General features: G+C 45.0%; 2 protein-coding genes across 8 annotated transcripts in view; one reads left to right on the top strand and one right to left on the bottom strand.

Moving 5' to 3' along the window:
• The window catches only part of CASP8AP2 (caspase 8 associated protein 2), a 29,558-nt gene extending 23,009 nt beyond the window's left edge, over window positions 1-6,549 (bottom strand). Inside the window, exons 1-3 of one of the 2 annotated variants that reach the window (XM_043510649.1) lie at window positions 6,226-6,549; window positions 3,104-3,179; window positions 891-965 (exon numbers count right to left, since the gene is read on the bottom strand). In XM_043510649.1, coding sequence (XP_043366584.1) covers window positions 891-965; window positions 3,104-3,152 — 124 coding nt within the window. In that variant the 5' untranslated portion in view covers window positions 3,153-3,179; window positions 6,226-6,549. Of the gene's footprint in view, window positions 1-890; window positions 966-3,103; window positions 3,180-4,803; window positions 4,986-6,225 lie in introns of those variants that run through there. The other variant, XM_038396819.2, reaches the window with a different exon arrangement.
• A 32-nt stretch (window positions 6,550-6,581) lies between these two features.
• MDN1 (midasin AAA ATPase 1) overlaps window positions 6,582-16,431 on the top strand; it is a 164,096-nt gene continuing 154,246 nt past the window's right edge. For all 6 annotated transcript variants that reach the window (XM_038394958.2, XM_043510648.1, XM_043510647.1 and 3 more), the window contains exon 1: window positions 6,582-6,894. In XM_038394958.2, coding sequence (XP_038250886.1) covers window positions 6,796-6,894 — 99 coding nt within the window. In that variant the 5' untranslated portion in view covers window positions 6,582-6,795. The remainder of the gene's footprint in view (window positions 6,895-16,431) is intronic.

Genomic DNA, 16,431 nt, shown 5'->3' with positions numbered 1-16,431 from the left:
GGCCTAATTTGCATTCTAATGTAAAAGTGAATGAAATTTAATTTTAAAGTCTACTTGCAAATATTTTGCTTACATTTTTTTATTGTTGTTACTGATTCATAGGACAGCTACCCTCACTGAGGTGCGTTTTACATGATTGGTTAATACTAACCGTTTCCAATTAAAACAGAGAGCAAATGCATAGCAAGCCCTTTAATTTAAAAGTGCTGAGAAGGGGTAAATCTAGATGGTAGGCCAAGTTTCCAGGATTTTAAAAAAGTCAGTAATTAATGGATAGCCAGAACAAAGTGTGTCTTGCAATGCATTCTGCATCTGGCTGGGTTCAGTCTCAGAAACATTTCAGGTGGGAGAAGATTCCTGGGGCAGAGACCAGCTACCAAGAAAGCCCAGCCTCTGATTCCTGTCAGTTACAGGTAGCAGGCAGGTCTGTCAGAAAGAGAAGGGGCAGTCTCAGCACTCAGCCCATTTACCAAAAATGTTCCAAAATGAAGGGCACTTAGAATATAACTGGCAAACTTTCCTCTTTGTTGTTTTATGTCCCCTTCCAAATCTTGACTCACTTGCTTTAGCTCCACTGTAATGCAGAAGCATAGACCACAGACATCAAACACTCTCTCTCATCCTATCTGTATGTTTTGTTCATCAGTCACCTCCTATTCAGGCACCTAGACTTCAAAATCTCTGTGACAGGGATGTTATTTGGCTGCATAGTGACTACCACAATGGGGCCCCAATCCTTGACTGAAATTCTTAGATGCTACCATAATACAAATAGATATTATTAACACAATGCACCCAGTCAGGCAGGTGACACTTTGTGTGTAGCATAAGAATCCTCACACAGTAGATCAAACTGAATAAGACAATGCAGCAGTTTACTGTCAACACACCTGAAACAACTGAAGTGCTGTCCAAACCATCATAAATATCCACTGAGCTCTCATCATCATCCCTAAAAGGGGAAGCTGCAAATAAAGCAAGATCAAAAGAAAAATGTTTAAACTTTTAGTAAGTTTTAAGCTTTACTCTTGCTATGCGAGTGAGCATTTCACAGAACTACAATTAACACTAATGTATTAACGAACAACGTTTTACATTTGTATAGCACCTATCATCACCAACTACTTTATAACTAAGCATATGTACTGCTAATGAAATACAGCTACCTCTGGGAAAACAAAAAATAGACAGAGGCTACACATTGGTGGGAGATAAGGACATTTTGGCCAATGACACTAAGGTAAGTTTCCACTCCTATGAAAAAAAAAAAGAAGTCTTTAGTGTCAATGAGGAAAAGACAGACCCTTGGTTCCCAAAGTCTTAGACAGAAGATCTACACATAAATAAATGTGTAAGCAGTAAGTCAGCCATATTGAAATTTGAAACCCTAGTTCAATGGCACTTCACAGCCAAAGCTTGGACCACTCTGGAAATTAGATAAAAGCATCATAACACCAAATGATGGAAAACTACTGCTATATTTAAAATTTCCTCATAGTTCATTGATAAGAAATTTAATATAGCAATCTGCTTATGTAATCTGTGTTTCGATTCAAATAGCTTATTAATATGATTAAGGTTTACTGATACTTTAATAATATAACTAGAGCTCATTGGAAAAAGCTGGTTCATCAAGACTAAATTTCTCATGAAAGCAAGCCTGCTTCAAAGAACTTGCAGGGGTCCCTACCAACTCACTTGGCAGGCTTCGGGGGAGCCCCACCATGTGGACTGCCTTGGGCCAGGGACTGCAGGACTTCCAGGCTTCCTGCAGCAGAGCAGGGAGTCTGGAAGCCCTGGTTCTGCAGCAAGGAGCCTAGAAGCCCTGAAAACTCTGGCTTGAGCTAGGAGGCAGGAATCACTGGGAGCCATAGCTGTCAGGGCTTTCAGGTTCCCTGCCATGCAGCTGAGAGCCTGGCAGACTTGGTTCTCAGTGTTTAAGCTCCTAGCACTGCAGCAAAGATTCTGAAAGCCGCATATGAATCTGGAGCGGTTAGGCTCCCTGCCACTGAACCAGACTCCTTGGCCAGTTGGCTCCCTGGCCTGAGCCAGACTCTTGAAGCAGCTAGCTCCCCAGGCTGTGGGAGTCAGCCAGCTGGCCTGGGAGTTTGGAAGCCCTGAAATCGCAGCTGCAGGGCAATCTACATGGCAGGGCTTGCCCCACAAGAGCAGCCCCCTGGATCTCTGGCAGCTGTTGACACAATTCATACCAGTTTCACTGCAGCTATTCAATGATGGGCAGGAATGAAACTGATATGAATCATGTCTATTTCACTCAGCTGCTACTGAGTATCAAGGAGTCTATTTTATTTTAGAAACACCATGTTTCAGTGTTCCAAGAGAAATTTTTTTCCAAATCCCCCATTTCACAAGAAATTTTGAATTCTGAGATTTCTTGTGAACTTGGGAAATTCTGAACAACATCTTTTATTTGTCTTATTTTTCAGGTTAACAAGCCCAGTCTTTTCAATGTCTTTTCAGATCAGACTGCTCATGCCTCTAATCATTCTCACTGGCACTCTCTGAACCCCTTCAATTCTGCAACGAACAGTTATTACTACTGTAGATATTGGTATGCACAGTGCATCTGAAATTTAATATATCTGGTCTTGTGTGGCTTGTTTTGATTTTCTCTTGGTTGGGAAAATAATGTTTACATTATCTTGATGGCTTGTGGAAGTAAATGTACTCATGAATATACAGCAGACACAAACTAGTACACCTCCTATAATATTCCTACATAAAAAACTATTTTAAAATGGAGTTCAGGTTGAGAGAAGCAATTTAAAGGTAAGAGACACTACTGGGATGTTGTAATTCTCAAAATCCTGCATTACAAACCCAGGAAATGCAGAGTTAAGTTACACTTAAAATCTACACATGTGAAGATACCCACACAACCTTAACTCTGGCCTGTATTGACACCCTGCATTAACCACATGATTATAGCATTTTAGTACTTTACTATCAAATTAGATTTAAATAATTTTTAAAGACACATTGTTATTTTCACTCATCATAGTATTACTATACATATGATGTAGAGGATTTGTCTTCATCTTGCAAAGTAAAAAATTAACAACCTATTTAATAAAGGTCTTACCACCATAAGGGATATCACATAATGTCAGTCCATCATCATCTGTTGCCATTATATTAATTCCCTACAGCTTCCCCATCTGCGTGTACAATAAAAAAGCAGAACAGTTAGATTAACCAATATCATGAGCTAGAAGCATCTTTAAGTATCACTCACAACAGGTTTGAACATGACACTCATTCTTTAATAAGATCCAACAACAAGCAAAGTAGATCTAGGTGGATTTTTGATGCCAGGTTACAGAATTTAGCTCTGAAGTCTGGCAAAATAAACAAGCCTTTATCATATAAATAAAGGACAACTTCATGCAAAATTACATTAACCACTATTTTATTTAGTATTGCTAAATAATCTTCTTAGGAAAATTTTTTCCTATGCAGCCAGTTCAGTTTACACTGCATAAAGATAATACGTCTACCAAGTGTATTCCTAAACCAATTAATGAAAATAATCCAATTCCACTCCTGCCTACACTTTAAAAGTAAATTCCTGTTACACTTAAAAACCAAAGCAGCAACCCGTATGACACTGCACATTTACATGACATTTTTCCTGCCAATGGATCCAATAGCACTTAGCCCAAGACATAGTTTCCAGTTGGTGTACAATCATTTCATCCTTCCCTATTCACTACTGACATGCAACCACCACTGAAGTGAGGGTGGCAACCTGGTGAACATAGAATAAAACAATGTAGGAAGGGGGGGGGGACACTAAGATATCTGGATACCAGCACAAGGAACTATGCTATGAAATCTTTACCAGGGCATACACAAAGGGCAGCATCAAGAGTCTCAGTGAGTGGAGGTGTTGCTCTCCTCTAGCCTTTCTCCAATTTGTCCACATCTCTCCTGAAGTGTGGTGCTCAGAACTGGACACAATACTCCAGTTAAGGACTTTTCAGTGTTGAAGACATAATTCTGCCACTCTATTCTTGCTTACACCACTACTGCTAATATATCCCAGAACGGTGTCTGCTTTCTTTTGCAACAGTATTGTACTGTTAGCTCATAGTTAGTTTGTGATCCACTATAACCGCCGGATCCATTTCTGCAGCAATCCTTCCTAAGTAGTCATTTCCCATTTAATAAGTTAGGCCATGCTAGGGATGGCAATAGGGAAAATAGGGGTTATGCCATGCTGGGAGGTGAGGGAAGAACAGGGATTGGGTTTATGACTGGCCAGGGATGCTGTGGGCTATGCCAAGATGGTGATGACAATGACTGGGCAATGGGGCGAGGGCAGACGGGAGCTATGCCAGGCTGGGGAAAAGCGGGCCAGCTGGGAGAGGGCTTGTCAGGCTGGGGATGGGCAGCAGCTGGGCAGGGGGTAGGAGGCCAGGTCAGTCGGGGGAGATAATGTCAGGGCGGGGATGACAGTGGGGCAGCTCATACTGGGTGGGGGTGGCAGCAGCTAGGGAGGTGTAGCTGTGCCAGGCTGGGTGGGGAAGGTGATGGTGGGGGCTGTGCCCGGCAGGGAGTGGCCGTGGCAGCAGCGGGGGGGATGGCAGGATAGTGGTGGCTGCTGGGGGTCTGTACCAAGCAGGGGGCGGGCGGGGGCTGTGCCAGGCTGGTAGCTGTGGGGGGGAGGCTGTGCCAGTCCCGAGGGGGCTATGCCGGGCGGGGATTGGGGCTCTCTCTTCCAACCCCTCCCCCGGCTGCGCGTATCCGCCTGGCACCCCCTGTCCCGCTCCCTTCACCAACCGGTTGGCGTCTCTCCCCCGCCGCGGCAGCTTCCCAGAAACCCGGGATCCCCCCTAGGGCCGCCGTTGTCGCCGCCGCTGCAGGCCGGGCCAAGGGGAGGAGGGGCGGGATTCGGGCAACTGCCAGCCACTCAGCAGGGACGCACAGCACGTAACCTTATGGACGTCACTAGTTCCCGCCTCTAGGAAAAAACAGTTGGCGCGAAAGTGAACCGTCTGAGGCGGCCCCGCCCCCCAAGAGCCTGGCCCCGCCCCCTCCCCTCGAGCTCCACCCCCTTTCCCCTGTGCCCCGAGCTCCGCTCCGAGACCCTAGCGCTCTGCTCTGCTTCCTGAGTGCCTGCCCCAGCGCCCCGCCCGCCCGGAGCAGATGTTCCTGCCGGGAGGGAGGGGTGATGCCTCGGGTCCTGGGGCAATGGGCAATCGAGGAGCTTCATTTTTAAGTCTCTATTTACACGCCGCAGCTAAAAATACAGCCGCACAATCCTTGTGCCCCGCCCGTGGGCAATACTCGAGGCAGCCAAGGGGGAGAGAAACAGCGCCGCGAATTGCCTTTGCCAGCGTTAGTGGCACTGTTTGCAGCGCTCAGATGACATTATTCGTTGTTCACCACCACCCCGTCCAGCGGCGTGTTGGGTACAATGAGCTAGACAAGGTCTCGTCATGACGCATTTGCAGCTTGAGGCCCTCGTTCAGTGATATTAAATCGATTCGGTGTGGGTATAAATGGAGCCCCTTGTAGGATCAGGTTTCAGAGTAGCAGCCGTGTTAGCCTGTATTCGCAAAAAGAAAAGGAGGACGTGTGGCACCTTAGAGACTAACAAATTTATTTGAGCATAAGCTTCCGTGAGCTACAACTCAGAGTCTAAAACAGGAGGCCCCGATCCTGCTGTCACTGTACCAACGTAAAAGCTCCTTGAAAAATATTGTGAGGCTCCCACCTCCTCATCCAGATTCCCTCACCAGTCTCTAGCGTGCCCAGTCTCTTTACTACCTGAAAGGGGGTTTCAAAGAGGATGGCTCTAGACTGTTCTCAATGGTAGCAGATGACAGAACGAGGAGTAATGGTCTCAAGTTGCAATGGGGGAGGTTTAGATTGGATATTAGGAAAAACTTTTTCACTAAGAGGGTGGTGAAACACTGGAATGCGTTACCTAGGGAGGTGGTAGAATCTCCTTCCTTAGAGGTTTTTAAGGTCAGGCTTGACAAAGCCCTGGCTGGGATGATTTAACTGGGACTTGGTCCTGCTTTGAGCAGGGGGTTGGACTAGATGACCTTCTGGGGTCCCTTCCAACCCTGATATTCTATGATTCTATGATTCTATGATTCTGGTGTCTACCGACCAGCGCCCAGCACGCAAGGAGATAGCAACGGTGCATGCGCAGCGCAGCTAGTCACTATCAAAACACGATCATGTTCTCGTTACCTCGTCGCCCTTCTCCCCGAGCCCGACCTGTTCGTCTCATACACCTGCTGTCTCCTCGCTGCCCAGGTAGCCGCAGTGTCATATCAGTAGTTCAGTGGGCACTAAGGAGCCTTGGCACCTGGCAGGACCGAGCTCTGAACGCTGAGCCCGGGCAGAAACGAGCAGTAGCATCCGAGAGCACAGCGAAGGGGTAGGGTGAGACTCGCCCCAGCTCCCGATGCTATAAGTAGAACGGCACCTGCTCCCGGGGAGCCCCTTGGAAAACTACGCATCCCAGTAGGCAGCGCTCGATCTTCCCGGTGGCCGCTCGGCTCACGGGGGAGTGATGCATGCTGGGACATGTAGTTTTCCACCGGCCCCGCGGCTGGGGACGCGGGGCTTCTTCCTTTCCCTCAACGGCGCTGCTTGGTGACGTTTTGCCAGAAACGGAAGCTTGTCCAGCGCGAGCTGCGCGTCTCTTCTTGTCCCCCACGTGTCGCGGTGTATCGGAGCTTCCAAAGGGAAGCGCGCCCCTCCCCCTCCACGAGAGACCCCCGGAGCTCGCGGCGGCGGGGGCTGTGGCGCGGGGACATGGAGGCCCTGCGGCTCTACCTAGCCGGTGCGCTGCAGCTGGTGGCGCAGCGGAACGAGAAGAGCAGCAGCGAGCTGGGCAGGTTCCTGGCCAAGCAGGTGAGCGAGTGGCCGCGCAGCGCCAGCGCAGCTCCCGAGGGCACGGGGCAGCTCCCTGGGCAGCCCTCTCCCCCCCCCTCTTCCCCCCCCGCTCCCGCCTGCTGCGTCACCCGGCTAGCGCTGTGGGGCTGGGGAGGAGAACCAAGGGCACCCTCTTCTTCTGAAACGCCCTCACCCTTCGTCCGCTTCGCCAGAGCTGCCCTCCCCAAAGACACGACCCTCCCCCACCACCAGCACGCCCTCCATCTCCCTTCGGGCAGCGTCTGCCACGGAGAGCGAGGGACAGCTGCACCCTGTGCAGAGAACACCACGCACCCCCATCGCCCCTCCATCTTTGTTTCCTGCTGGCTCCCACCCTGCAATGCTTGTCCAGCCCTATCTGCTCCCCCCGGTGTATCCGTAATGGGGAAAGGACAAAACATCTTTTCTGCATAGTTAGATCTTTTCTTCTTCTGGTCTCTGTAGTTGGAGCCACGGGAGCTCCCCTTCTGAAATGTCTGTACTCTTTCCCCATCGACAGCAAACTGACCCTCCTTGGTTTTAACTTCCACTGTCTACCAGGGCTATGGAGATGAATCTGCCCTGCAGTGAGAGCTAGAGGGAGCTAGGCATTGAGATACCTTTGACGCACTGGGCCTCAGTTTCTCTGCTTCAGTCCCCTACACTTCAGGATGTATTTTTCTCTCACTCTTCTCTGTAAATATTAGAGGGAATATGGTCTAGTAAAGTAAAGGACAGGAAGTCCTGGTTCTGTTCTTAGCTTTCCCACTTGCTATGTGATCTGGAAAGATCTCTGTCTTCTGTGTGCTTTACTTTCTTTAGTTAAAAAGTAGGGTTACTTATCTACCTTGTGTTGATGTTGAGGTCTAATTGATTATATCTGTGAAGCATTTAGAGGGTGTTTCAGTTGGAAGGTGTTGGAAGAGGAGATAAAAGTGCAAAAATTTTGTATTATAGCATCTTTTGTGATTGAAGTTTCAAAGCACTTAAATGGCATATCTGTATACACAGGGCTCAGAATACACTTACCCATTTGAGTGCCTAGTAGGAAAATATTCTTGATGTCTGAGAGTGAGGGAGCCTAAACCATCAAACTTTTTCAGATGTAAGCTTTCATTTCAAAATGATTTTCTCTCTGCTACGGTTAGGAAAAACCTTCCTACTGTGAAGCAGTGATTTACAGTCTTATTTATTTTTAGACAGTGCTATTCATTGGCGGTTACAGTTTTCTCAAGCACGAGTAGGAGCAAAGTGAAACTGATGTGCAAGGATTTAGCCAACTCTATAAGCGAACATGTATGTGGGAGATCAGATGGATGCAAGAACTGCAAACATGATTGCACATGGAACTGAGTAATTGTCCGTGACTATTGTAGGCTGTTGTCTCCTTGCTTTGCACTGTTTATTTTTTTCACATAAGGTGTTGATGCACTTTGCTTCAAAATAGTTAATGGTAACATGACAAACCTGCCACCACCTTGCTCTGTCATGGGCTGTTTCTTCCCAGTTACTAGGCTCGACCTCGCATGTTTTCAGATTTGACTTTAGCGTATCTTTATACCATTTGTACCAACAACCATGAGAGTGATTGCCTTGTTGTAACTGACCATAAAATATGGCCTTTAATGTTCTTGAGTCAGCCATACAAACAAGGTGCCCAGACCAATGCAGCTGAGCCATTATGAGCATATTTTGAGTGCTGGACATCTCTCAGCAATTAAGGATTTTGGTATTAGGAATCTTGATCAACTACTTGACCTAAAAACAGACTGAAGGCAAATGGGACTGATCGAGTTTCCTGGAATGGGGCAATGTGTTGTTCATGTCTTACAACCATACAGAAGTGGCGTTAGATATTTTGATTATCGCTTATTTTGGTGCCCTTATCATTCTGTAGGTGGTGTGGCAACTTCCCAAATGCAGAGCTCACCTTAGACAGCATGCTCTCTAGGTAACAAGAGGAGCGTTGAGAGGAGTGTTATTGATCTTAATAAATGGGTAGACATGCACATCTCCCTGCACCGGTTCATACAGTATTTCCGGGAGGTTTTTTTAGACTAATTGTGAAACCAAAGCAATTAACTGCATGAGCGAAGTGATCAGTTATAAATCGAATGTCATTAATCTGGTGAACAACTAGTGCACAAAGAAAAGGAGTACTTGTGGCGCATTAGAGACTAACAAATTTATTTGAGTCTCTAAGGTGCCACAAGTACTCCTTTTGTTTTTGCGAATACAGACTAACACGGCTGCTACTCGGAAACCTGTAACTAGTGCACAGTCATCAGCAAATAAAAGTAAATAATAAGTAAAGCTGCCACTTTTTAAAGCACAGAAGTGTTGCAGATTAAACAATTTCCCATTGGTGCAGAACTGAATAAATACTCCTCTGTCAGTGTTATGAAATGCATGCATAAGCATAGCCAAAAAAAGGATGGAAAAGAGTATGGGAGCAAGCACAGAGCCTTGTTTGGGGCCATTAGTGACAGTGGTCTGATATCTTTCCGTTTTCCATCACTCTGACCATTATCCCATTATGGAAGGACCAAATGACAGAAATAAACTTTGCACAGCATCCAAAGATGAACAGAAGTTTCTGGAGTCCCTCATGATTTACAGAATCAAAAGCCTTGGCTAAGGTGATTATCACCATATGAAAGCCACAGTTTTGTTCCTGGTATTTTTCCTGGAGCTGAGGGGCTGCAAAGATCATGTGTGTAGTGCCCCATTCAGACCGAAATCCCGACAGACTCAAGGAAGATGGTTTCCAAAAATAGTTGTTAGGTCTATTCAGTATAACCCATGAGCAGAAGGTAGGGAAATGCTGAGATGATGATCACCTTAAAGGTGATAGGGCAAACTGATAAAGGTGAGCAATATTGACATCCTCGAAATCCTGTGGCACTGACTCTTGCTCCCATATAATTTGGAAGAGCCTTGTAAGGTGCCTTACAATATGGTAGCCATCCTGCTTGTACAGTTCTGCTGGAATGGCATCTAGTCCAGGTGATTTCTCTTGTGACATCTGCTTGACTGTAGTCTTGTATGAGGTAGGGGCTGGTGCAGGCCCTTCTTCTAAAGAGTGTTGTGGAAGAGCATTCATTGCTTCCTCAGGGATGTCTGATGGGTAGTTGAGAAGTGAACTGAAATGTTCCATCCATCAAGCATTTCTTTTTTGTCAATGAAAAGTTGATTGCCATCCAGAGTGTGTACAAGGGTTATCCCGTTTCACCTGGGGGCATACACAGTATGGAGACCAGGAAAAAAGCTTCTGATGTGTTTGTGGTCTGCTATCGGTTGTAATTTTGCCACTTTGTTTTCTGCCACTGCTTTATCATTTGCTGAAGTCTGGTCTGATTTGCTCAATGATATGCAGCCCTCTTAGCAGCTGAACTTTATCTGCTCTGTAGGTTTGGAGCAAAAGCATGCAGTGAGTTCAAGAGCTGACATAGTTCAGAGTCATTCTCCTCAAACCAGTCCGAATATTTCCTCTTAATAAAGTCAGAAACTTCAGCTGCCAAGTTATATGTTGTAGGAAATTGACAAGACTGTCAGAGTGATACATTTGGGAGCTGAATCTGACAGGCGAGAAGCAGTGGAGTCAGGTATTGAAGTTATTCATGAGGGAGAAAGACCTGAGAAATGGAAGCGGGGAAGGGTAGAGTAGCAAGAAGAGGCAGAGCAGTCCATCTCTCTCTGACTGCAGCCAGGAAGGAGAATTCATGAGAAATAGTATGAGACCTGGGAGAGAGAATGTCCTTCCCCTTTCCTGTAGCTTTAGGAGAAGGTGAGCTTCAATTTTATTACTCTTGCTTGCTGGAAACGGATAGAAAGGTAGATTGTAAAATAGGGGCCAGTGGTAGAACCCTGGTGGTTAGTAGTTAATTCTTTTGGCGAGATGAAAGGCTGTGGTGGTATTGCCAGGCTTTGAACCTTCAGTTTCCGAGAATGTAGTACCTTGTACATTATGCTTAGGTCACTCAACAGCAATCATCTCCAGCCATCCTTTCTGTTCATCATTTTAATTTGCTAAATGTATTATATCTTTATGGCTTTATATACAGGATACATTCTACTTGTATCGTTCTGCAACTTCAATACTTTTGTTTGGCTCCCTTCTCCTCGTCTCTTTAGTATTTCATAAATCATTGTCAAAGGGACTTGTCCAAAATACATTTGGTACTCCTGGGGGAATTCTGTGCCACTGCACAATGCAGAATTTTGCAGAATTCCCCGTTTCCCCCCACAGAATTGGGCTGCAGAGCTGCTGGCCACCACCAGGGGCCGCTGGACTCTGCAGTGCCCAGCTCTCAGTGAGCGGAGCATCCAGCCTGGCTGGGCTGGAGCCTGCACAATCTGCTTGATCTTCATTCTCCCAGGGACAGGAGAGGGCCGGGAGACACAGCTCTGGCAAAGGGTAAGGAATGGCAGGGCTGCCCCACGCCACGTCCCCTGGCAGGACAGTAAAGAAGCTGGAGGGAGTAAAGCTTCTTGGGGCGCTGGTGTCTGGGCTGGGGGGTGTCCCACAGCTGGGCTCTGTGGAAATGGGAATGCAGAGGTCTAGGCTCTGGGGGCCCCACATAGCCTCCTCCAGCACCACCCAACTGGAACTGGGTTGTCGTAGGGGTTTCTTTAACTCTCTACTCCTGGGGGAATCTTTTTTGCTGCTGACTATATTGTTGACATACGTGTTGACAAGTATTTTGAAGTAAATTACCAAAATAATTGAAACTGGAATGATTATATTGTGTTATTTTGACAACTAAAATATGCAGAATTTTGCAAAATTTTAAAATATTGTGTGCCAAATTTTTTAAATTTTGGAACAGAATTCCCGCAGGAGTAATTTGGGGAAGAGAATCCTGCTTTTGGGATTCATTTTAAAGAAGCATTTAAAGCTTCTCCCTCTAGTTATAAGGGATTTTGCTGTTCATGCTAAATGAGTCATATAAATAGTGTCTCAGCTAAAGAAAAATAATCATGCCAAAATTTCAACCAATCTTAATTTCCTGACCCTGCATTTCTGGGTAATGGAAGCAAACCTCAGGTTTGTGAGGGGCAGCAATTAATTTGAGTCTAAAATGAGAGGTATTGGTGTGGTTAAAGGCACGTGGTATTTATTTGGACTAGATGAAATGAGTTTGGCTTAGTACAGTTTTCCATATCATGCAGCACCCTCACAATTGGCACCCTTGTTGGCAACTCGGCGAGAAGCTAAGGATAGAATTGTCGTGGCAACAGAATGACCCTTCTCACATTTAGAGGGATTTTTCTATCTAGAGAAGGTTCAAGAAAGGCTGGTAAGGAAAGGTAGGGGGAAGTTTTCACTGCTGTTAGTCAAGCCATATTTACTCTATGAACAGAGGATTTCCAGTTTTCATTGGTGTCAAGGGGATATCTTTCACAAGCACTAGCCTAACCCATTAAAGCTATGTCTGCACTGCAGAATTCATGCTGGCATAGCCCCCTTGTGTAGATGCAGCCTACCACCAGAAGAAGAATTTTTCTGTCTGCCTGTAGGAACACCACTTCGAATGATATTAGATAGGTTGAGAGCAGCACACTTCTGTCGATATAGCTGCATCTATGTTTTTTCCCACATCTAGTGATCGATATAGCTAAGCCGATATAACTTTTAAGTGTAGACTCAGAGTTGTGCTGCATCCATGTGAGAATGTATCTTCAATTTCTGTATTTAAAAATAATCAAACTCAGTTGTTCTAGTAATGTTTACAGATACCCTGGTCCAGTAGCAATGTAAACGTGAATTAGCATAATAGGCATTATCACCAGTCTTTGAGCGTCTGCCACAATAAAATACTCAGCCTGAATGTTCATACCATATAGGAAAAGTTACTGTCACAACTAACATGTTCTCTAGTGTGTACGTGTTCTCTTTTCATGTGGGACAACACAAACCTGCAATTAAATCTCCAGGTCAAATGAAAGTCTAGCATTCAAATTAAATGATACAACTTAACACTGCACAAAACATTTAGAACAAGGAAATAATGTTTTGAATAAAACCGATAGGAGCGCCATTTGGCCGTCAATCCCTCCTCGCATGAAGGCAACTGAAGATTATTTTATCTGCCTTTGGTGCAGTTATGCTTCTTCATCCTCTGACCCTCTCCTTTTCAGTACATTTGTGATTAGTTTAAATTAGGCACAAGCCTTTACAGCTAGAAAATGGCAGTTGTTGCATTTGTATCTAGCCCACAGGAGTGACCATGTTATCTGTTATCCTTGATATTAGTTTAGATGGGACTGTTATCCTCCCCAGTCTTTGTCCTCATATTAAATAGTTTATTGCCTATCAGGAAGTTGCCTGTTCAAAGGCAGTAGAATGTACTGTTTGATCTCTATAGCAGTGGTTATCAAATTAGGCTGTGGTTCGCCACTCCAGGCCAATGGGGGCTGCGGGAAGTGATGCCGGCCAAGGGATGTGCTGGCTGCCCTTCCTGCAGCTCCCATTGGCCTAGAGCAGCGAACCATGGCCAGTGGGAGCCGCGATCAGCTGAACCTGCGGACGCAGCAGGTAAACACACCGGTCTGGCCCGCCAGGCCCTTTCCCTGAAAAAGCGGTGGCCCTAGTTTGAGAACCACTGCTCTATAGGTTTGTCTTGATTAGGAAATGTGGTTGAGCCTAGGCCAGGCTTAGGCTATGTCTGCACTACTCACCTTACAGCTGTACCGCTGCAGCTACATCGCTGTAAGGTCTCCTGGGTAGCCGCTGTGTGCTGGTGGGGGAGAGCTCTCTTGCCAGCATAATTAAACCACCCCCAATGAGTGGCGGTAGGTATGTTGACAAAAGAGCATCTCCCGCCGACATAGCGCTGTCCACACTGACACTTTTGTTGGTGAAACTTGCGTTGGTCTGGATGGTGTTTTTTTCACACCCCTGACTGACAAAAGTGCTAGTGGAGACAAAGCCTTAGTTGACACGTGCTAGCTAAGCCTGACCTCTTCCATAGGTATGTAGGTTACCGCCTCATCTTATTTTATCTGTCTTGAGCTTAGAACGTGACGAGCTAAAGATGTTACCCTATATCTACATTGGAAAAAAGGTCAATTTCAGTCCAGCTTAGCGTAGGTTGGCTAACTTAATTTAAACTCAGCCTCTTCCTATTGTAACTCTAAGGGTAAGTCTAGACTATAGTTTGTGCTTCCATTTTAACTTGAGTTAAATGATCGTCAGTTAATTTAAAACAGCATATTTTAAAATGCTAACCTATACGCTCCACAGATGTTTGTTTCAGAACACAAATGTTTAAACCAAACCACACACATTTGTGGAGTGTCTAGGTTAGCATTTAAAAATGTGTGTGTTAACTCAAATGAACTGGTGGTCAATTAACAGGATCAAAACCTATTTCTAAACATAACTTATGTTTGATTGTATCTCAGATGGTGAGACCATAACTTCTATCTATAGGCCTTTCTGAAATGCCTTTGACTTTAGTAACTAGGTGCTGTACATGTGATATATCACACCATGGCTCTGTATAAAATGGAGAGGCCAGTCTCCATCCTGCTAGAAGCCTCTGCCTATTCTGGACTATGGTGCCTTTTTTTTTTTTTAATCCCCCCCTCATCCACCCCTCCCCCCGCTTTGTTTCTGTGAGGAATGCATTGAAGAGGTGAACTTGCTAGTGTGATCTGAGCAGAGAAGGACTCTTCCTGTTTTCCTTTGTGGAGGTGTTTCAGAGCCCTTGGGTCAGTTATCAAAAAGACCCTTCCCACCACTGAGGCCTGGAGGCCAGTAACAAGTCAGTCCAATGCCTAGCAGTGGGGCTTGGGACCCTTCTGCTCTGACCTCTTCTGCCCCTTCAAAATTTGATCAGTCCCAGGCACTTTGATCCTTTTCTTCAATACTTGCGTCTTTCCAGTGTCTCAGTTTAATTCAGTATCCTCTGAACATGCTGGCTGTGCTGGATGGAAAAGAGACAGAGGGCTGTGTGTCAGTCACCTGTTGCTGGCCTTAGCAGTCTGTCACCTTCATTTGGACCATAATGCTCAATCGTAGCTGTGCTGTTTAGTGTCACCTTTTAATGTCATGTTTATGTATATGTATGCATGTTGGATTTCTAGGGGAAGTGTGGAGCTATCTTTTATGATTCTGATTTAAAACAGCTTTCTAAACTGTTGGGAAAGATTTACCAGTTCAGGTACAAAACCTTCTTTCTACCAGTTACCATGATTATGAAAAACGATTTCACTTGCCCACTCACAGGAGAAGTAATATTTTTGACATGGAAGTATAACTTTCTAAAGCCACCTTTTAGTAAAAATCCCCTCTTAATATCTTCACATATGATGCTACTAATAAAACCTCTATATGCCCCGAGATCATACTTAAGTTATGATCTTTTCATAGAACAGGAACATTCCCAGTGTCAGTGTGAGCTATGAGAAGCAGTTTTATATGTCCTATAGGTACTGTGCACATTGATTAAAACATTGCTTATTCTCATGAAATTGCTTACCCTACAGATACTGATGTACAATAACTGAGTAACTAGAGACTGTTTTACTGTGTGGATCATATTCTGTTTCTCTTATGTTGAAGCATCTGTATATCTGGCATTTAAAGAACATAAGAACGGCCATACTGGGTCAGACCAGCTGTCCATCTTGCCCAGTATCCTGTCTCTGACGGTGGCCAATGCTGTGTGCAGTTCTGGCAGTTGGCGGTTTAGGGACACCTGGAGCATGAGGTTGCTTCTCCGATCATCTTGGCAAATATCAAATGGTGGACCTATCCTCCATGAATGTATCTAATTCTTTTTTGAACCCAGTTGTACTTTTGACCTTCAGGACATCCCTTGGCAATGAGCTCCACAAATTGACTACATTGAGTAAAGAAGTCCTTGCTTATGTTTGTTTTTAAACCTGCTGCCTATGTCATTAGGTGACCCCTATTTCTTTTGTTATGTGAAGGGGTAAATAACACTTCGCTATTCACTTTCTGCACACCATTCATGATTTAGTAGATCTCTAACATATCCTCTCTTAGTCGTCTCTTTTCTAAGATGAACAGTCCCAATCTTTTTAATTTCTACTTGAATGGAATCTGTTCCATATCCCTAATAGTTTTTGCTGCTCTTTTCAGCATCTTTTCAAATTCTACTATCTTTTTTTGAAATGGGGGCTATCAGAAGTGCATGTAGTATTCAGTATGTGGGTGTACCATAGATTTATCTAGAGGGATTATAGTATTTTCTGTCTTCTTATCAATTTCTTTCCTGTTAGCTTTTATGACTGAAGCTGCACGTTGAGCAGATGTTTTCAAAGAACTACCCACAGTGACTCCAAGATCTTTCTTGAGTGGTAACAGCTAATTTAGACCCTGTGGTTCTGTATGTATAGTTGGGATTATGCTTTCCAATATGAATTGCTTTGCATTTATCGGCAATGAATTTCATCGATCATTTTGTCATCCACTCAGCCTGTTCAGTGAGATCCCTTTGTAACACTTTGCAGTCTGCTTTGGACTTAACTATCTTGGGTAATTTTGTGTTGTCTGTAAATTTTGCT

Source organism: Dermochelys coriacea, chromosome 3 (assembly GCF_009764565.3).
Source record: "Dermochelys coriacea isolate rDerCor1 chromosome 3, rDerCor1.pri.v4, whole genome shotgun sequence".
Classification (NCBI taxonomy): domain Eukaryota; kingdom Metazoa; phylum Chordata; order Testudines; family Dermochelyidae; genus Dermochelys; species Dermochelys coriacea.
This window is presented reverse-complemented; position numbering and strand designations above follow the sequence as displayed.